At 46.4% G+C, this 21038-nt stretch overlaps 1 protein-coding gene across 3 annotated transcripts in view; it reads left to right on the top strand.

The window, feature by feature from the left end:
• The first annotated feature begins 2404 nt into the window (after positions 1–2404).
• Positions 2405–21038, top strand: part of BEND4 (BEN domain containing 4) — a 32522-nt gene continuing 13888 nt past the window's right edge. For 2 of the 3 annotated variants that reach the window (XM_032334192.1, XM_032334195.1), the window contains exons 1-3: positions 2405–3002; positions 8629–8766; positions 10259–10825. In XM_032334192.1, the coding sequence (XP_032190083.1) occupies positions 2507–3002; positions 8629–8766; positions 10259–10825 (1201 nt within the window). In that variant the 5' untranslated portion in view covers positions 2405–2506. The remainder of the gene's footprint in view (positions 3003–8628; positions 8767–10258; positions 10826–21038) is intronic. The other variant, XM_032334194.1, reaches the window with a different exon arrangement.

Raw genomic sequence — 21038 nt, 5'->3', positions numbered from 1 at the left:
TCATTTCCAAATTTCTAATATTTTTCCATTAGGACTCCTGCCCCCCACCTTGCCTTTTAAAGCTAAACCACTAGTTTTATAGAAATGACCACTTTGTGATGTATAAGACGGCAAGTCCTTTTAGTTGGTAAAATATAACAACAGAAGTACTGGTCCCAGTCTCTGAAGATGTTTAAGTGGTTGGCAAGGATGATAAAAATAAAAATACATAATCATAAGACAAAGCTCTCAGGTACAAGAAATTACTTCTTCAGTAGAAGGATTCAAGAATTTCTCTCCTCTAAGTCACCCCACATAAACACTGCCACTACCCCAAATTTCTTTTCAAACGCCAGGACTTACTGGCAAATTATCTGGGAGTACAGTGGGAGGTAAACATTTCAATGCAAAATTCAGAACTGCTTTATAGAAAAAAAAAGTGTGGGGAGGTTTGTTATCATTTATTTCCTCCAGTATATCATTCAATTTCAGCTGTCTCACATCTCAGAAGAAGCTCCCCATTTCTCACTTATGTGCCTAAGAAACATCTCTCTGGCATCTCATTCTCTCTCCCTGTCTTTTACCAGCATTTCATTATTTCTTAACTGTCCCTCTCATGCTTGTCTCCCTTTTTCCTAGTGATCCACGTGTCCTCATTTAGCAGTTTTCAGAAGCCAGGGAGAAACGTTGCAAATAATGTTAAATATGATTAATATCTTGAATTCCTTGAAATATGACATGCATGAGTTACAATGAAACCTCTTTTATTTCCCCATGAAATGCTTTTGCATAATGAGAAAGAAAATGTCCTCTATGCCCTAATCAGCTCTGACAGTTCCTGGACTCCCAAATACTTTTATTTATGGCATTATTTATTTCATCTCTAATAAATGGAAGGGGGGGTACCCACAGCATGATCTGAAGAAGCTGCAGGAGAGAGGGAGACCATCCTGGGTGGAGGAGCACAGAAGCTGAACCAGCCAAGAGAGAGAAGGCGTCCAAGGTAAGGGAGATATGGGAAATAAGAGGCCAAGGACCTATACCCCCAGAAGAAAATGGGTCACTTTTCCAAGACTGAAAGGAACCTCCGAAAAGGAATGTAACTTCAGAGTGGAGAAAGGAGGGTCACACATCAAGGAGGAGATGCACTCAGATTCCTAACCTGGAGAATGAAGACTGACAGGCTGGAAACCAGTTCTGGGAGGGAGTATGCTGGCACCGGCAGGCCTGGGAGAGAGGGGGATGATTTGCTCCAAGGAGCCTCTGGGAGAAGCCAGGGCACTCCTCAAGATTTGAAGACAACTCTACTCCATGGGGATCCTCCTCCAAACCACAGAAGCTCATCTTTCATTCAGTCAATTAATGGAATTGTGCGTCCTCCAGAAACACTGGCCTGATGGCCCCAGATGCAGTGAGAAGCTTGCTGGGTGATAGAGCGGGCCACCCTGGTTCTCACATTTACGTATATATCAAATGACATTGTTGAAAGCATCTAATCACCATCCCAAAGGGAGGTATCGGGTCAGATTTTTCCCTCAATTGCACAGAGTCTACGTGCTATGAGAAGTGAGGATATGAATTCAAATGATCTGGACGCGTGTCTGCACTGGGCCACACACTCCCGAGGTCTGGCTTTGGGCAATTACCTCGCGGGGCCTTTGTTTACTCATCTGTAGAATGGGGTAAATGATTCTGCTACATTCTCTGGGCCCCTACTGGAAATTAATAAAATAATGTAGAAGTCCGAGATCCCGTATGATCCTAAGCTCCTGTGATCTGCAGGAGCTCAAAGGTCAAGCGCTGGGTGTGGGCCGACCCTGAGAGGTGCATAACGAGAAGAGACCCTAGGTCAAATCCTTCAAGATGTTCTTTTCAAAAGGTCGGGGGAGGATTTCCCGAGGGGTAGAACTGGCTGCAGTACCTTCCCAAGGCACACACACCCCACTCCAAGTACTCCCAGCCCCTCTGTGCAACCCCGAGAGTTTGGGGTCACGTAGGGGGCGCCAGGAGCTCGTTTCCGAAGCTGAACCCCGCCCGCGGCGGCAAAACCTCCAAGTCCGCACCTGGGGCTCCAAAGTCTCGCGCTGGCCGGGACCTGGCCCTGTTTATCCGCGCGCCCTCGGGATCCGGCTCTTCCCTTCCCTCCCCCCCGTCGGAGGCGCACACCCGGCGCGCGGACCCCACGGGCGGCGGCGGCGGCGCCAGGCCCCGCCCCCGCCCCCATTATCATTAGCAGATATTACCCTAAACACTTGCTCTTTACCTCCTTTCTCCCTCCAGGCATTGGCGAGGCGGCCTGTCAATCAGCGCTCGGGCGGCAGCCCCCCGCGCGGGGGCTCAGCGATGCCAGCCTCAGCGACAGGCGGCAGTGGCGGCGGCGGCGGCGGCGGCGGCCCAGGCACAGGCACACACCCTCCCACACGCGCGCACTCGGGCAGAGCCGGCGGGCGGGAGGCGGAGGCACCCTCGGAGCCCGGCGCCCGGCGGGGAGGGGGCGTGCGACCGGGGACCGGCCCCGAGGCGCAGGATGGAGGAGGAGATGCAGCCGGCGGAGGAGGGGCCCAGCGTCCCCAAAATCTACAAGCAGCGCAGCCCCTACAGCGTCCTCAAGACGTTCCCCAGCAAGAGACCGGCGCTGGCCAAGCGCTACGACAGACCCACCCTGGTGGAGCTGCCGCACGTCCGGCCGCCGCCGCCCCCGCCGCCCTTCGCGCCGCACGCCGCCGTCTCCATCAGCAGCAGCGAGCCGCCGCCGCCGCCGCAGCCGCCGCAGCAGTTCCAGGCGCAGAGCTCCTACCCCCCCGGGCCCGGCCGGGCCGCCGCCGCCGCCTCGTCGTCGTCTCCATCCTGCACGCCCGCCGCGTCCCAGGGCCACCTGAGGACTCCGGCGCCGCCGCCGGCGGCCCCCGCCGCCTCCTCATCCTCGTCCTTCGCCGCCGTCGTCAGGTATGGCCCGGGCCCGGCGGCCGCCACGGGCAGCAGCAGCGCGGGCAGCGACGGCGCCAGCCTGGAGCTCAGTGCAGGTACCGACCAACTCCTGGGCGCAACTTTCCTTCCCGCCCGGCCGCGGGGAGGGGTGGGGGCCCGGGCACCAGAAGCTGGGCATGGCGGACGCCGTTTCGCGCGCGCCGGGCCCGGCGGGAGGGGCGCGACGGGAGCCGGGCGAGCGCAGTCCCGGCTGAGAGAGAGAGTCGGGGCGTCGGAGCGCAGCCCCGAGGCCTCCACGCACCGGCGGTAACTTCTAGAGGATTCCGCGCCGCCGCGTGCGGAGCTTCCGACGGCGCGCGCGCCTCCTAACAGGTGGCTCCGCGCTCGGATCCGGCGTGGCGCCCAGGATGCGGGACGGTGGCGGGCCGCGGCCGCTCGGGGCGAGGCAGGCGCTGCTCGGGCGGCGCTCGGGGACGCCCTCCCTTTACCCTCGGCGGCTGCACTTTTTCCTTCCACTTTTCCTTTACCTCTCTTCTCCGCTGTTTTTTCCTTCTCTTTCTCCTTCCTTACCTTCCGATCCTCTTTTTCATCACCTCTTTGATGTACTCTCACTCTGCCGCGGTCCACTCGGTTGGCTCTGGGGCTCCCTTTTTCTTCTTCGGTGCGCTTGTGTTTCCCGTGCGCGCGCGGTCCCTGCTCGGCGGCCCTCTTTCCCTACCCGCCCCGGAGTCCCGGCCGGTGGGGGCAAGAGAGCGGGCTCCTCTGCAGCGGCCAGGCGGCTGGACCTGGCGCTGGGCGCTGGCCCCTGCGGCGGACTTTAGGGAGAGGGACGTCTCGCCCCTCCCCCCCAAGCCCAGGGACACCCCTCCCCGGGGCGCTTGGGACCCGCCGCCCAAGCCCCCCCGCCCCCCAAGCCGGGAGTGATGGGGCTGCAAGGCGCCTCCGGGGCATCTGGGCCCCAGCTCTGACGAAATGCCTGGTGGGGAGCACCCCCAGGGCACGAGGTTCCTCTCCGCCGGGAGCCTGCAGGAGGCCCCCTCGGAAAAGGCTGCTCTCCTTCGGGTTAGGCTCGGGGAGGTGGGCTGGTAGAAAGGCCATAGCCTGGGGCCTGCACCCAAGGGCACTCTGCGCTCCCTCGGGGCGCAGAGCCGCGTTTAGCTCGCTCCTGAGAACGAAAAGTTCCTGCTCTGGGCCTTGTATGGCATTTTAGAGCCCTCCAAATTCGGCATATCGGTGGATCCAAGGCTTTTGTCCTGATGAAAATATGAGCATTGTCTCTAAATGAGTTATAGATGCCTGAGCTAATGTTCTGTTGTTTGTCAATATTTTGACGCATGAAGGATTGGTTTTGAGAAAGAAAATCTAATTACAGGTAATAGTGAAGACTTGTTCCGTCACATCTCTCACCGATTTGGAGATGTTTGACGGCTTCGAGTGGGGTTCTTATGTAGGGGTTCTTATTGTTTGTGGCTTGGTTTGTTGTTGGGGTTTTTTTCCCCCCAGTTGCTTTTGACCTGATATTGTGTTGTGTTTTTATATTATTGTTAGGCTACCCATCCACTTCCATTTTGTCCCTTATTAATCTTTTGTGTTCTCCCCTTTGAGTAAGGTTTGTGTTCTCTCTCTCTCTCTCTCTCTCTCTCTCGATTTGGACTCTTCTCTTCATTCATGCCCATCTTTATTCCCTTGTTCTGCTTTATCTTTGTTTTATATGGTGTTTGGGTTCTTTTCCCCTTTTCTATGTTTTGCCTATCCCTTTGCATAACCTTAGTTCCACCACGTTCACTGGCGGGGAGGGGGGGTTCCCCCCTTTATATCTGCCTGCGAAGTCTTTAATCAACCTTTTGCTTCCTTTTATACACTCTAAATCTGCCCCCTCGTTTCCATTTTTCAGCCATAGTTTTAACCTGGCTTCTTCCTGCATTTCTCTTTTCTACACTAGCCACTTGCTATCCTTTTCCGTGCTCCTTCCTGCTCCGACAGTGTCCTTGCTGTCTTCCATTCACAAGGAGTTTGTTTTTCCTTTTCACCTTGTTGTAAATGTTCTCTTTCAGTGTTTCTTCCTAGTTAATTTTGTCCTGGTTAATTTTGCCAGGTGGACATCACAACATCATTGCGTCTAAAAGAGTGAACGGGGGCTTTGTCTGATGTCCCATCAAACTCCCTATATTTTTTATTTCCTTTTATTCTCAAGGCTGCTGTTGCTGCTCCTTTTTTTTCTTAAGGTCATAGAGAGGTAAGCTTGATAGCACCAAGTACAGGATGCCATGTGCTTGTTGGAAAGATGGGAACTGGATGGTGGGTTTCTTCCATGCAGTGAGGAAAATGGTCTGGCAGGGGAAAAAAAAAAAGCCATGGTACTAGACATCATGAATTATGGTCCTAATATTAATCATTGATGGACAAAGCCATCTCTTAACAGGCACAGAGATGTGAGTGGCCATCAGAGGGACAGTCACCTGAAGAGCTGATTGGCTCTTTGTGGAACTAGTGCTTCCACTTTGAACCAATGAGCATGCGTGCAGAGACAGACACCATTTAAGCATACTGGGGAGGGGGCTGGGGAGGTGGTAAGTTGCTTGTTGCACCCTCACAAAAGTGTTCTGCAGCCTCTCCAGTTAGCTGGTAAACGGAAAATAGTCAAGACGTCCATGTGATAAATCAAGTCAGAGATAGAAGAGAGATAGCTGAGTGTCCAGAGTAAATGCAGGGAAAAGATGAAAAGGTTGAAGTGAATCTTATTTGCCATTAAGAGCCATAAACCATTGAGAGGAGAAATATGTGATTAAAAATAGATTTTTCAGCATTCTTATAAAATCTCATGAAGAGTATAATTTTCCTTAAAAGGGGTAATATACCATGGTTTTAAGAGCATATTTTTCCTCTGTGGGAGGCTTAGAGTTAAAACCCACGTAGATCTTGATATGCAGCCTAAATTTGGCATCAGGAAATGGGAAATTGCATCTTTAAGCAGAGTACAATCAAAAATGAATTACAATAAATCCTATATAATTGCATAGGTCATTCTCTTTAATGAGATTTTATTAACCTGACTGTCAAGCTTTTGAGTCAGGCAGATATTTTATCTTCTTCAACTGATAAAAGTGTCAGCTATAAACCACCATATAAATATTCATAAATCTACACATCTGTGGCAGCCTATCAGCATCATTCTTTTGGACATTAAAAGCATTCTAATTACTTTCTGTCTAGCAGAGCTGAAATGCTGCCTGTTATAGTATGTGCTTGGCAGGCATGATTGCTTTTGTTTGCCATCACAAATAGCAGCATCCTATTTTATATACCGATGGTCCAGAAAATATTCAGGGATTGACTGAGCAGGATGAATATTAGGAAGCACCATCTGGTTTTGATAGCACCGAGTATATTAACTCATCTGTTAATTTTTGACACATCATTGATTTATTTATTTAGAAAAATTGCATCCTGTTTTGCTGTGTTGATGTTTGCCATTATGAAAAAAAATTGGATGGCCTTTTTTTTAAAAGACATAGTTCATTGATTTAAGACAAGGGTGATGCTCCCAAAGATGCTTTCATTTTCTAACTTCTATTTTCTATGCCATGAAGTCCTCTCTTCAGAAGTTATATTAATGTTTTAAGGAAATCATCTATTTTGAACTAGCTGGAAATCCTTTTGGTAGATAAAACGTATGGATACGTGATAGTAGATCACAAAATTTTTTTTCTGCTTCTGCATTTTTCATATTAATATATTTCACTCTTCGCTGGGCTAAAATCAAAAGGTTACCACTAATCTCGACGACTGTGATCTCCTTCATGGTAACAGAATACTCTTGGGTATAGGCTGTGATGGACAAATTCCATTCAAGGCTTTACTTACAAAGAAGGACATTCAAAAAGGCGCCTGGGTTTGATTGCTGAGTTCCCATCCCTTATTCACTTATCAGATTTAGGATGGATTAAACCACTTAAATTTAGAAGAATTTCTAGAAATGAATTTTTTAATTAAAAAAATAATCACGGGTTCAGATTTTGGAATCAGACTAGGCACAATTTGCAACATGATATTATCCCAACAGATTGCACAGCAGAGCAAAATAAATTACAAGTGGTCACTTTACAGTGCTTCATGACTGTGATTTATTAACATTTTGCAGTGTTTACTTTTAGAGAACTTAGGAATAAAGTAGGTAGTGTTAAAGCCCCTTTGTAAACTGTTGACTTTGTACTTCCTTGCCATTGCTTGCGTGGAGCATTCTGTAACTAGGGGGGGAAAGCAGTTAAAAAAAATTCAAAATACATGTTCACACTTCGCTCAATTAAGAATCATGGGTCAGTGACCATTCGATTGTGTTCATATGAAAACAGAACTTTTCTCCATTTCTTAGCGTAATGGGCATTGCACAGTACTTGCATTTCTAATTATATTCTGTCTGGAAAGCTAAAGTATTGCTGGCTGCAATATGGAGTAAGTAGAAAGATGTGCTGTTTTCTGCCAAGTGTAATAGTAATATTTTTCATCATATTCTTCCACGTATTGATGTGAAAACACTATTTCAATGTTTTAAGTTACTAAAAAGAAGAGAAATTCAACTTTAAGGCTTACGGTTGCTATTTTTGCATCTGTCAGTTCTCAGAACAAATTCAGAATGAAGCATTTTTTAAAAACTGAAGGCAAGAACTGTTTTATGGTTGTAGCTACTCTCTGATATTCTGATCGCATTTTAATACATTATCTTCATAATGTAGCGTATTACATAATGATTTTTTCTCAGCATATTACAAGTTTATCCTTCAATTAAAAAAACAAATCATGCTTATCCCCAAGTCAGAGTTTTTTTTCCCCTTAAAATGTATACCCTAATATGATTTATCAATATGATGAAAGCTACTGAGTGTGCCTTAGGACATGGAACAAATACATTCAAGCAATTCTTTATAGGCACTTCTATTTTAGCCTTTCTTTTCATATTTTGCTCCTTTCATCAAGGTTATGTTAGAAGTGTATAGGATGTAAATCATTTGGGACTGTGCTGATTAAAATGCAAACAGTAAATACAACTTCAGGTCTGGAATGGGATTATAGGATTAAAATGAATGGAAACTGCTAGTGTGCTAGAATTGAAAATTCCCAATCAATATCATCCTTTGATTTTACTAATAAAAGAACAAAAACCTGGAAGTGAAGATGAGAATGCAACATCATCTTAAGTTCTCCCTCTTGTATGGTTCAACCATTTACTTTATTTGGTTTGGGTCAATGTAAAGAAACAACACCCACATATCTGAGGTCTTCCCCTGCTACTTTTTGGTTTAAATCGTGAGCACAGTTCTTCCCTTCCACCTGGCAGGGCGCAGAGGCATCAGTTCCAGCAAACATGCTGCCCATACCCACATCCCTTTTTCTCCCAGAGAGCGAGTGGACTTTATCCTTGCTGCTGCTTCAGTGAAGTTCCCAGCGCATCAATCAGTTCTAGCCTGAAACTGTACCTGACATCTGGTTCTTCCTTCAGGACTCAAAAATCATTGTGTTAAAAAAACAGACCTGTACCTAATATTTGTGGGATTTAGGACAAGAGTGCAAATTCAGGCCTACATACCATATATCTAAATAATTAACTAACTGTTAAATAAAATATGTTCCATCCACCTGTCCTGATAAATACACCTTCTTAATGTGACCAGATTTGACTTTGGAGTTTTCAGCCAGCCCGTGGCCTTCTCTCCCCACCCCCAGCTTCATCTTCCACTAGGAGGAACCTCACATACACAGGAATGGATGCCCCAGTCCAAACTTCCAGGCTCTGGCACCATGGTCTGTCTGTGGGAGAATGGCTCAGGGAAGAGTCCAACACAGGCCCTCGAAGCAGTTTGAGTAAGGAATTCCTGGATCTTGGGTACCTCACCATGGGGAGAGGGTGGGATGGAGGAGGACGGTTAGGGTACGGGTCCCCCTGCCTGTGTCTAAGGGTAGTATTGGTCCTAAGAGTGGGAAAGCTCTGGGCCGGGAAGAAAACAGCCTTGTGGACTCGCAGCCTGCCCAGAGTACTCTAGCCACCCCAGCCAAGGATATGTGAAATGCTCTAAAGTAAGACCTATTCGTTTACAAGAGGCCCTGCATATAGTCAGTGTATACTTTGCTGTCCCCATAGAAGCCCTCAAACATCTCACCATTTTTCATTTTTCAAGTTTATTCCCCCCCAAATACAGCTGATCAACATGTTCAGAGACAGCAAGTAGCTAGTTAAATTTCTATCATAAATAGTTGCTGGCATCTCAGATCTGCAGTATTTTGTGGCCATTATCCTGGGGAGGGAGGAGAGAAGATGAGAGGCATCCACCACCTCCACGTAAGCCTTAGAGAGCATCGCTCTGATTTTATAAATAGTCCATTCTGAGAGGTGGTCTGGAAAGAAGAGAACATACCTTGTGACATTTGCATTTGGGGTAAATTTTCAAGACCCTCAGACAACACGAAAACATGTTTTCACGGTTTGAGGGGGTTTTGCTTGTTTTTCTAAACTGATTGCTTTCCACTTGGTTTTTAGTTTTCATTGATTGACAGTTCATATGCTTTTGAATACTTTTCTGTGAACTAACCATCACTCTCGACACATGCCATTTTAAGAGACTTGACAATCTAATGGAAGAGGCTCTAAGGAGAGACACTGCTGCTTTCTGCATGATACTGACACAGATTGGCCTAAACATGGGCCCTGACGAGAAATCCAAGTTCACAGATAAATGACAAGAAAACGTAGTGAACACAGTTGTTGGCTAACACGGTTTTGCTTTTGGGCTTGTCATCGTTTGCCTTATAGGCCACTCTTTGTTTTACCTTAGATGTCTAGTGAGCTCTTCAAAAGGACTTATCTTTCTTCTCCAGTTTGCATCTGGGAGCAATGTACTCTCGGCAGGGACCGTATCAGCTGATTAATAGCAAGGGCATGAGGGCACTCCAGAAATAGAAGTAATGATTGCTGTAAGCCCTCCTATCAATGAGGAATTGAGTCGGCAGTGACTGGCTCGATTCATTAGAGTAAGGATATTAATGAAGCCAAAGTTGTGGGTTCAGACCTGTGCAGGCCAGTTAATGCCACAGCTATGGAAATCTCTATGTGGTGCCCAAAGACACAGTCTTGCCATTTCCCGGAGGGAGGGGGTGGGGAAAACTCTTCAGGCACCCCTCTGGTTGCAGAATGACAGAAAGCTAATGCATCCTATCTCGTCCCCTTAGTTTGGGTTGGAAAGTAGAAATACATATTTTTAATATTTTTGAATGGTATGCTCAACGCTGAGGCCCTCACTTACCCCCTTCCCCTTGTCTTTGGCTATCCGTCTCTGATGTGTCTTTTCATGTGTTTCAGAGAGTCGAATGATCTTGGATGCCTTTGCCCAGCAATGCAGTCGAGTTCTTAGTCTCTTAAATTGTGGAGGAAAGCTTCTGGACTCCAACCATTCCCAATCCATGATTTCTTGTGTAAAGCAGGAAGGCTCGAGTTATACCGAAAGACAGGAGCAGTGTCCCATCGGGAAAGGGGTCCACAGTCAGACCTCTGATAACGTAGATGTAGACATGCAATATATGCAAAGGAAACAACAGACTTCTGCCTTTTTGAGGGTTTTCACTGACTCCCTACAAAATTACCTGCTCTCAGGGAGTTTCCCGACTCCAAACACCTCATCGGTCAGTGAGTACGGCCATCTGGCCGACGTGGATCCTCTGTCAACCTCCCCCGTGCACACACTAGGTGGCTGGACCTCCCCGGCGACCTCCGAATCCCACGGTCACCCATCCTCTTCCACACTGCCAGAAGAGGAGGAAGAGGAGGAAGAGGAAGGCTACTGTCCGAGGTGCCAGGAGCTGGAGCAAGAGGTTATTTCCCTGCAACAAGAAAATGAAGAGCTCAGACGGAAATTGGAGAGCATCCCAGGTACCGTGCCATTCTCCTTGCAAGCCACCTGCAGATCCTTCCTTTCCATTGTCTCAGCTCTGTGTGTGTGTGTGTGTGTGCGTGCACGTGCGTGCGAGCTTGTGTAAGTGTCTATTTTTCAGTTTGGCGAGCAAGGGACAAAAGTTGGGAAAAACAGGCACGTGCACGGGGTGGCCTTCACCTTCCAGGGCCAAATGGAAATTTCAGGATGAACTCCCAGCCGTGTCCTGTCTATGTTTAAGTCAGTTGTAGGCCTGGAGACCACTGTCCTGTTCAAAGATGTCTCTAACCATGTAAAAATGATTCCAGACTTGATGGGAGAATCCAGTAGGCCAAGTGCCATGAGCCTGGGTTTTCATTAAAAAAAGTGTTCCTCTCTTTTACAAGCAGCTCTTGTATTTTTAAAGACTTTGTTATATGTGTTTTATTAGTAGTAGAGAGTAAAGTGGAATGTTGCTTTCAGAGGGGGGATGTGAGTAGAACTAAACAAGTGGTCTCTTCTGTTCCGTTAATTTCTTGTCACTCTTGTTAAGTTTCAACAGGCATAGTCTCTTTTTAGCATGCAGGCTCCTCCTTAAAGTTAATAAGCAACTGTAAACTGAAAAGAAGAGATTAAAGACAGACCAGTAATTAAGCTGATCCCACACTATTTGTGCCCCCTGGCGAAGCAGGCATTTCCTGCCTCTTAGAGACACTAGATTTGTGGAGTAGTAAAGTCATCTTTATGGCAAGATCTTCTCTGGGCTGCAAAGCCTTTTTTTTTTTTTTTTTGCTATTTAAAAAGCGACTGATTTTGCTTATGTTTTTGAATTCATTTCCTACATGTCTGTGACTTACAAAAGATGGTAAGATCATTAGCTAGAACGGTAACTTCAAACCCTTTCCTTCATGCAGCCCATTGATAAAAATTTTTGAACATATATCCACCAGTGGACACATTTATTGGTTAATTACATACATGTCCTACTTATACTAATATAGTGTGTTCAAAATAGGATGTATATAACACATTAAAATTTTTAAGGCTGATATATAAATGTAAATAGAAAGTTTGTTCTTTTCCTGACTCAGTGTCTTTGAACCACCCAGTTTGGCAGCTGACTTAAAAAGAAGGAAATAGTGAAGACTACTGCCTTCTTGATTATTAGTACACGTGCAAAACAAAAACAACAGCAAGCGTTAAGAATTGTCAGATCAGAAATTTATTTTCCTTCCATCCCTTGATTTAAAAGCTTTCCCAAATGGACCAGAGTTTTGGTTCAGAGTATTTCGGAATTAGATTTAGTGCAGTTGTATTGTGGGGGAGAAGGAAGAGATGAAGTTAACCCTTTCTCTCCCTTTGCACTTGAGCCCTGGGGTTAGATAAAAGGTCACAGTCTTCCCTTGCCAGGCAGACAGCGACCACAGGAGACATGGGTCGAACTCAGTGCAGTGGCCACAGAACTCCACTGGGTTCGCCCAGATCCAAGAGAGGGGGCCGGAGCTAACACGCTGTGGGAGTTTACAGCTCTCACAATTCCACAAATTATGGTTAATTAACTTGGAGTTTTATCCCCAAAGGGGTATTTTCCATCTTGCTCCCCATCGTTCCTCTTTCCCTGGGGGAGAAAATAGTGTCCTGGGGATCAGTGAATTCTAGATCCTCACATCAGCCATCCAGAACTGTGGCTAAGAGTTTCACCGTGCGAGGACAGGTAACAGAATTGTCCAGAGTAGTGATGTCCAATTTCCAGTCCTGAATGCTCGTCCTCAGCAAATACCAAGTAAATTTGCGATTTATCCTCCTCCCATTTATCTGTACCAGGGGAAGTCTGTCATGGATAACTCCTTGCTGAGCTGCCACTAATCACTGTCTCTGTTTCCCCGAAAGATGAAAATGCTGCAGTTTCTTGAGCTTTCTAGGTGGTCCAATATTGAATGATACTTGTTGAAATTAGGCTGTCGTCACCACTGTTAGGGTAAGCAGTCCAGCCCTGTTGAAAGCTCCCTCCTTAAACTTGAGTCAAAAGCCATTTCACGTGGAGAACTGTGATTTCAGTAAATAATCCATACTGAAACCCAGCTAAATGAATGAAAATCAGTTTGTCTGGGTGCCTGGGTGGCTCAGTGGGCTAAGTGTCTGCCTTCAGCTCAGGGTCTCGGGATTGAGCCCCAAGTCAGACTCCCTGCTCCGTGGAGAGCCTGCTTCTCTCTCTCTCGCTGCCCCTTTCCCCACTCGTGCTCTCTCAGTCTCTCTCCCTCAAATAAAATCTTTATGAAAAAAGAAAAAACACTGGGGAGGGTATGTGCTATGGTGAGTGCCGTGAAGTGTGTAAACCTGGCGATTCACAGACCTGTACCCCTGGGGCTAAAAATACATTATATGTTTATTAAAAAATTAAAAATAATCTAAAAAAGAAAAAAATCTGTCAGTTATGAATAGAAAAAAAGTAGCATAAAATTCAAGAAAAATTTACTTATTTAAGGAGTCCATGGGTGGCTCAGTCAGTAAAGCCTCTGACTCCTGATTTTGGCTCAGGTCATATCTCAGGGTCGTGAGATCGACCCCTATGTCAGGCTCCAGTTGCTTGAGATTCTCTCTCTCCCTCTGTCCCTCCTTTCCTTCTCTTCCCTGTGCGCACACATGCTCTCACTCTCTCTTAAAAAAAAAAAAAAAAAAAAGATTACTTAACTCATGTACTCATTACATAGGGACGCCTTAGCATTGGACATCCAAACATGTTGCTTACAACGAAAACCTGAAGCAAAGGCATCACTGCCCCCTTCCCCATACTGCTCAACCTCCGTCTTTGGCTAAACAACAGACCAGATTGTGGGTGATCACCTACGAGTCCACCTTTCACTCCATTAGCTATGAATTTGGGGGAAGGGGTCTGTTATTTAGAGACAGCCATTTGAAGAAAAGTGTAGCAAGTAATAAAGTAGATAAAGTAGTGAAAAAGAGAAGTTCAAAGTAAAAAGCCATCTGGTTTTATATGTAACAGGAGTGCTTTGCAAGCAGTAGTTCTCCTGGATAATTTGGGATGCATTTTCTCTAATCGTTGGCAGGGTTTCCCAGCGGTTCCAGTAGGCCTCTGTTGTTCTAAAAGCCAGAGCATTCCCAGGGGAGGACCGGGGACCTGGGACCTTCCTGCAGTAGAAACCACCCGTGTGTTGTGAAATGGCTCTCCTTACAGCCAAGCAGGATGGATGAGTACAGAGGAGAAAGTGGCATTCAGAGGAAATAGCTTAAAGAGACGATAGGGACGCCTGCCCCAGGTCAGAGCTAGGACACTGATTTTAGTCCCGTCTCGGCTGCTCCCGAGTTGTGCTGTTGAATGACTTTGAGATTCCTGGTTTCTTAATTTTTGAGTTTTTCCCTGAAATAAGCACTCATACCTGGCAGCAGTTCTAGAAGTGGGACTTCAAGTGAGCCTATTAGAATATAGAGGCAAATTAGCTCCCTGGGCAGCTATGAAAGGGGACAGGAACGTGCGGACCTTACCGGGAAGAAAGAGGTTGGGGAAGGTGCTCTTCCCCCACCACCTGACCGGGCCTGGGTTGCTGTATCCTGTGTCAAGGAGTCAGCAAAGACTTGTTGATTGTCAGCCACATGCAAGCAAGGGCTCCTGGACAAGAGTCGTGGGCAGTTAAATACTGCCCCGATGTGGGCAGTTAAATACTGTCTCCTCAGGGAGGAGCCTCAGCCCCAACCTTCGGTGTTACATTATCACACCAGAAGTCAGAGAGTCCACTGAAAAAATTTTTTAGAAAAAAGTGAAGGTAAGTTAAAAGCAAAAAGGCCACAGGGACACTGGTGTGGCTCGGTCAGTTAAGTGTCTGCCTTTGGCTCAGGTCGTGATCTCAGGGTCCTGGGATGGAGTCCCACGTTGGTTCCTACTCAGTTGGTTCCTGCTCGCGCGCTCTCTCTCTCTCTCTCTCTCTCTCTCGCTCCCCCTCCGCCCCTCTCCCTGCTTGTACCCTTCTTGTGTTCTCTCTGTCCCTCTCTCTCTCACTGTCAAATAAATAAAATCTTAAAAAAAAAAAAAAAAAGTAAAACGCCACAGAAGGAAATGATATTTGGATCAGGAATATGAAAAGCTGAGACATTATTGAAAGAAGGAAGATGTTGGGGAACTGTCTTCCCAGAGAAGGTGGCAGGTTAGGGCCAGCACCCTGGTTTAGAAAGCTTGTGGTCAGCACGGGGTGAGAGAGCTCCCGAGGGAGGGTGGATGTAAAATCCCGTACGTCATCTCATTTAAGACCCCACTGAATGCAAGATGCAACAGCATTCTGTATTCCACTAAAAAGGAAAAAAAAACACTGCAAATCATAATTGCCCCTTAGAATTCTCTTTGAACAAGCAAATATGAAAAAATGTGGGTCTTAGAATCATAAAATGTGGTAATTTTAGAAAATAACTTCCAAAGTAAAATAATTACGACATGTTAAAAATACCTTGAGACGTTCTAAGTGCCAAATATACAGAAATATACTACTGACATCATTAAAGGACTTCCTACTTTTTAAAAAGCACATTTAGGATTATCTCAATTTATCTTTACCTCTCCCAACAAATACTAATTTTCCCACTTTATGGACAAAGAGGTTGAAATCAGGACAGTCAAAGCCTGGGGCAGAGCTAGAGTTATAATCCAAGCCTTTCAACTCTAGATGTAGTTTATTACCCTTTTCACCCGAAAAATACAGTTTGCACAGTTCATTGTAGTTACTTTCTATAAAGTCACTGTCGACGCTGAATTAGCGAATCCTGAAGCGTCACCCCTCGGGGAAATACGGAGCTGGGTTTCTGAGGACCTCTGGTCACATTTTTTTCAACAGATCGATGCATATTTATGTATGTTTTTGTTTAAAGAGACTAATTTAATAGCGTCGGAATAACACAACTCAAAGCCAGCCGCACTGTATCCTTCTGTGAATGAGGCTTACCCAACCCGTGTTTTCTCCCTGAGGCTCATCGCAGCCTTCCTGCACACAGGAGCACCAGACAGCCCTCCGGCTCTGCGCTCGGGGTCCCGTTTAAATGGCAAGCCCACCAACGAAACGCCCACAAATATGAAAAACGTGGCACACGGAGAGATCATTTGCTACAGCGCAAGAGCTGAAACAGGCAGAGAGTTCCCTTGTCCGACCTCAGCTGGGAGAGAGCGCATCGGGCTGCCGGGGTTTTCGGTGACCCGCAGGTGTCTGCCAGAGCCCCACATGCGTGCGTGGGCACGACGCTTACAAATGCACGGTAGCAAGCTGGCCAGCTGGAAAGCGTGGATCATGAGGACGGACTACTAAGTTGAGGGTACAAACCAGAAAACTCACCTTGGATTAGGCGGCTCTGATCCTATTAGTCCACAGTTGTCATTTCCTAAGAAGATTTTAAAAAGATAAATCAGGAATGCCAGGTTTTTGGATAACTAATTTTGCAACAGCTAAATCCTGGAGTGAAAGCAGCTTGGCCATGCCAGGGCCCTCTCTCCAGCCCCCCACTCACACGCGTCCACGAGGGCTTGTGCAGAAACATTCAGGGCAGCTTCAGGTCCGCAGAAGCGTGGGGATTCTAAGGTATTCTCAGAATACCCAGGAGTGTATTCTGAGTAAGAACCTGGAGCAAATGATAGGAACAGAGGAGTACAGGATTGAGTTCTCTTCATTAGAAATCGGTAGAAGTCATTACAACTCTTGCTAGGGCCGTGAGATGGAGGGAGACAGAGCGATGTGTGGGGAAAGAGGATGGGTTTGGAGTCAAACCTGGGTTTGGATTTCTGCTGTTTGCTCCCTATGGTTCTTGGCAACTCCCTTAACCATTCTGAGCCTCAGTTTCTTCTTTCTGTACAGTGAGGTTAATAATACTGTTGGAACGTTGGAAGTATTACCTTTACTAACTAGCAAATGAGGGTCTCCCAGATCTGCCAGTAAGTTCAACAAACAGCAACTTTAAGGGAGTGAGAGAAACTGTCCTGCACCCAGTAATACAGAAATCTTAAATGGTATCCTTCGATTTTAAGTAGTAGTCTTACCGTGTGAAGAGGTCAGCACGCAGGCAGTTACCCAGGTTAGCAACTTCAGATGCACCTGTCACACTTAACGTCACGTCAGCCTCCTTCTGGACTCCGCCTCTCAGATGCCCATCACTTTGGGTTCCTCCTCTCCCCACTCTTCATCCGGGCCTGTCTCAGCACGGACACGTGCAGTAGCCACTCACCTCTTCCCAGACTCTGGTGTCTCCCCTGCTGAAAAGCCCCAGATCATCCGTGGCTGACAAGCCTCTACAGGTTTCACATGGTCTGTAAATTCCAGCACCCATTATGACACCTGGGGACCTTTGCTTCATGATTCTTTTCCTGTCCCTTTTTGGGGACTTGACTCCCAGTTCCCACTGTATGCCAAGCATTCCAACCCCAGTGGACAACTGGGGATTCCTGAGCAGCCTGACACTGGCTTCTGGTCTTCTTTTACTCTTGCTGTTCCTCCCAGCTCAAGGACATATTCTCCTTCTCCCCACTTGAAAAACTCCTACTCATCCTCCAGGACCCAATTCAGCTAACTGTTGCCTCTGTAACAAATTATTCCCCCAGTTCCCAGGCAGGACTAACCACTTCCCATAGTACCTCATGCATACTTCTGTGATAGTCAGTGTTGGGGAAGATTTTTACTCTTTCTGTCTCTCCCGAGTGTCCTGATAGGAGGAGAGGCAGGCTGTATAAGCTCGAGGACAGAGGTGACACATCAGCTATGTGTCCCAGATCTGAGCCCAGTGTCAGGCCTGTTGTGGCATCTCCACAGGTCAGTGAAATTCCACAGAGACGAGACATTGTCCTAAGCAGAAATAACGGTGCCTCTGTAAGGCTGAGGACTACTGAAAGCTTATGGTTTATTTCTACATAGTTACAGTTCAAGAGCTTAGACTTTACAGACACTATGTGAAAAGGGCACTTAAAGATGATACAAGCGCATAGATGGCATGGTAAATAATTTCAGAGGATGGTAAATAATTTCAGTCTCCCTCTAAAATCATAGAAATGGTGTATTTTGTAAAAACAGTGATATAGCAAAGTAGAGTAATTAATGCTAGAGAAGCCCTGATCAAGATTTTAATGTAATGATCTGCAGTGAAAATTAGATCCTCAAGACCCAAGCATCCTTCATGTGGGAAAACAGAATTGGAGCAGATTTCCTGGGAAGAACCTTCTAGTTTATACTTTCTAGTCTAACAACGAAGTCAGTTAAGTGACTTCCAAAGAATTCACTAGGCTCCTACTCGTAAAATGAGACCAGCCTACGTTGGGCACTGTTTCCTGGGCACTTTCTGCTTTACAATAACTATATACAGTGGGTAATTATCCCCATTTTACAGATGAGGTAACAGAGGCTGAGTAACTTGCCCAGAATCAGACAGTTCCTAGTGCCAGAGGAAGTACATTAAGGAGAAAAAAGTACCCAAGAATTACTTTAGGACCCATTTCCACGTCTTTCTGTCCACTGAGTGATATTTACTGCCTGAGAATGTGTCGAAGACCCTGTCTGTGTGGCTTTAATGACCTTAACCCTGACCATCAAGCCATCCAGGCTAGGGTGCCCGTCTGTTTCTGAGAATCGCGCATTCATCTAGATGTCTTAGATACCCAGTGGAGCATTTGTAACCCATTTCTCTCAGGTTTTATTGACACCAAAGGTCTTCCTAACTTGCTTTTTTTCCTCCCAGTCATTCTGCTCTTTCCCAGATTCTCTGGTGGGTGTTCTAAAATGCTATTACGGGGTGGGCAGGTGGCAGAAATTGTAATTATTAATACCAGGATTGATAGTAGGAACATTTGAGGTACCTTTCTGTTCTCCCTTCCCTTTAATAGATGTTTTTACAGTTTTTGGTTCCTCAGGTAGTGTCTCATTAAACCTGGTAGGTGTATCTGCCTTTCCTTTGCAGAGTGCGTAAGTGAGTAGATGAAACCCACCCAGTGGGTCTGAGTAGTAGCTTCTGCATCAGCAAGAGTGATGTGCTTAATATTCAGAACGAGCATGAGGACGCAGTTAGATGAGAAGGCGTCTGGGATATAATCAGCTCCTTGAGGATCCTGCTGCTCTTTTGCTGGAAGCCCTGACCTCACTGTCTCATCCCTTGAAAGCCAAAGGTGCAGTGTCTGCCCTGGACTGCAGGAATCCTGCAGAGAGCACAGGCCCCTTGCTCCTCATTTCCAGGGGCCCCTGAGTTCACTGGGAAAGTCCACAACCTGTGCACGGAGCCACGGGCTGACAGGACAGCAGGGCAAAAGGACAGGAGGTTTTCCGAGATTTTCTTCTCAGTGACCAGGGCTTCTCCCAGGAGGCAGCACGATGTAGCTGGGGGTCAGGGTACTATCTTTCCTGCCACTTCCTTCCCTCTTGAGTAGACACCCCTGTCTCTACTTTCCATACTGACTTTATTTTTCTTTTCATCAGAAAGGTTTCATTTGATTCTGCAGCTTCCCATGTAAAAATCTGGGCAGCCCTCCAGAGAGCCACAGTAGGGAGTGACGTTCCAAATCTGTCACTGCAGGGACATGCTCCAGCCCTGGCCTGGGCAGGGCCTTGTGGGGATCAGGGCCAGGGACGTGCAGGGAAGGACCGGGGTGGGGGGCCGAAGGGATGACTCAGAGGCCCCAGCACTGTGCCCAGTGGCTGTTTCTGTTTTGTAACTGGCTAAATAAGAGCTTTGTCTTGGGCTCCTGGCCTTTAGCCTTGTGCCTGGATAGCACTCTACAGGACCCACTTGCTCCTACCTCAAGTAAATGCGCACAAAATTCCGTTTTCTTCCAACATTTGAATCAGCTGGCCTTGCTCATCGCTTAGCACTGCTACCTAAATACTGGGAGTGTGGAGAATGGGAGAGTTGGCCTCCAGGCCTTTCCAGGGCTGTACAGACTGAAGGTAATGTATGCCAAAGGAAGGGGAGGCGGCAAATACATCAACATTCTTCAGACAGCTTGTAAATTATTATTATACATGACCCCTGTAGAAACTTTTTAAAACTGGTTTTCCAGGATTGGTGGTAATAGCTACCCTAATCCTATTCCTAAAATGTAATCATTGTCAATTATTATTATTAACACTTTGATCTATTTCTTTCTAATCTATGTATATAATTATTCATAACATGGTTGAGGTCATGTTGAATATTCAGTTTTATAAGCATTTTAGTGCTTCATTTAAACATTTTTTCATAAAATTCTTTTTTTAAGATTTATTTGAGGGAGCGTGTGTGTGCATGCAAGCAAGGGCAGGGGAGAGGGAGGGAGAGAATCTCCAGGCTCCCGCTGAGCTCGGAGCCTGACACGGGGCTCGATCTCAGGTCCCTGAGATCATGACCTGAGCTTGAAACCAAGAGTCGGCACTTAACTGGCTGAGCCACCCAGGGACCCCTTCATAAACATCATCATGACTATAAAATATGTGGGTAAGGGGTCAAAAGATGTTTCATTTAAATGCTCATCAGTCAGCGAGTTATTTGCAAATTTTACTAAAACTTCCAAATTAAATCCAGAGTAATACCTTGCCCGTGTCACTTGGCAAACATTGGCGTGTGGACAGCTGCGTTTGGTTCCCACCACAAACCAAGAAGGACAAAGTGCTGCTGTTGGGAACCTCACACATAGCCCCAGGGACGGGACACCAAACGCAGAAGTTTCCTGGGGTCCCACAAGCCACACAGCGAAAACCCAGAACTCAAGCAGCAGACAGTTTCATGTCTCCACTAGCTTCTCAGGACCCCTGCTTTCCCCCACAGTTAATGCCATTAACAGAAGATTCATTCTTTCCCGCTGTGGTGTCAGTAAAATGGATTAGACCTTTTTTCTTGTTGTTGTTGTTGTTTTTTTAATTATTTATTTATTTAAGTGATTAATTAACATATATTTGTTTCAGTGGTATGGATCTGTGATTCATCAGTCTGATAGAACACCCAGGGCTCATTACATCACGGGCGCCCTTCTTAATGTCCATCACCCAGTCACCTCCCCCACAACCTCCCTTCCATCAGCCCTCAGTTTGTTTCCTAAGATTAAGAGTGTCTTGATTTGTCTCCCTCTCTGGTTTCGTCTTGTTTCATTTTTTTGTCTCTTCCCCTGTGCTCCTGTTTTGTTTATTAAATTCCTCATTTCAGCAAGATCCTATAATACTTACCTTTCCCTGATTGACTTATGTCACTTCGCATAATACCCTCTAGTTCCATCCACGTTGTTGCAAACAG

The sequence above is a fragment of the Mustela erminea genome, chromosome 2, assembly GCF_009829155.1.
Source record: "Mustela erminea isolate mMusErm1 chromosome 2, mMusErm1.Pri, whole genome shotgun sequence".
NCBI lineage: Eukaryota > Metazoa > Chordata > Mammalia > Carnivora > Mustelidae > Mustela > Mustela erminea.
This window is presented reverse-complemented; position numbering and strand designations above follow the sequence as displayed.